Genomic DNA, 468 nt, shown 5'->3' with positions numbered 1-468 from the left:
GGTACCATCAGCCAATGTCAAAGGTATTTACCTATAATTGAGAAATCATAAAAAGTACTCTTCATTCCTCCCAGCAATATCCCACAACCAAACTACGATTAATATCCATTTTTAAGCATACTCAAAGGACACAATAAGTAAATAAATATGCCCCATGAGACCTACTTTGAAAGGACTCCATTTCATATTGCTATCGACTATCAACGTTTCCAGTAACTCACTTTGCTATACACAGAACAAGTCAGAGTAAACCCAGTGTTCTAAATATGATGCATGGTGTCAAAATAGGTGCACAAACACCCCTGACTTTAATGGAATATTAAAAGACATCATTAGTAGAAGCAGGATCAATAAGTTTGAATCATTTGTCTTCGTTGTTGGTGTAGCGAATTATTCTACTTTATTAGTCTCTGTGTTGTGGTCTGTCGTTAAGGTTGTGGGAGGAAGTCTGGTGTATCTGAAAGTATA

The 468-nt window shown here is 36.3% G+C and overlaps 1 protein-coding gene across 1 annotated transcript in view; it reads right to left on the bottom strand.

The window, feature by feature from the left end:
* LOC119591211 (titin-like) overlaps positions 1-468 on the bottom strand; it is a 21,144-nt gene that overhangs the window by 14,967 nt on the left and 5,709 nt on the right. Inside the window, exons 6-7 of the mRNA XM_037939923.1 lie at positions 400-457; positions 122-225 (exon numbers count right to left, since the gene is read on the bottom strand). Coding sequence (XP_037795851.1) covers positions 122-225; positions 400-457 — 162 coding nt within the window. The remainder of the gene's footprint in view (positions 1-121; positions 226-399; positions 458-468) is intronic.

Source organism: Penaeus monodon, chromosome 28, assembly GCF_015228065.2.
Source record: "Penaeus monodon isolate SGIC_2016 chromosome 28, NSTDA_Pmon_1, whole genome shotgun sequence".
Taxonomy (NCBI): domain Eukaryota; kingdom Metazoa; phylum Arthropoda; class Malacostraca; order Decapoda; family Penaeidae; genus Penaeus; species Penaeus monodon.
This window is presented reverse-complemented; position numbering and strand designations above follow the sequence as displayed.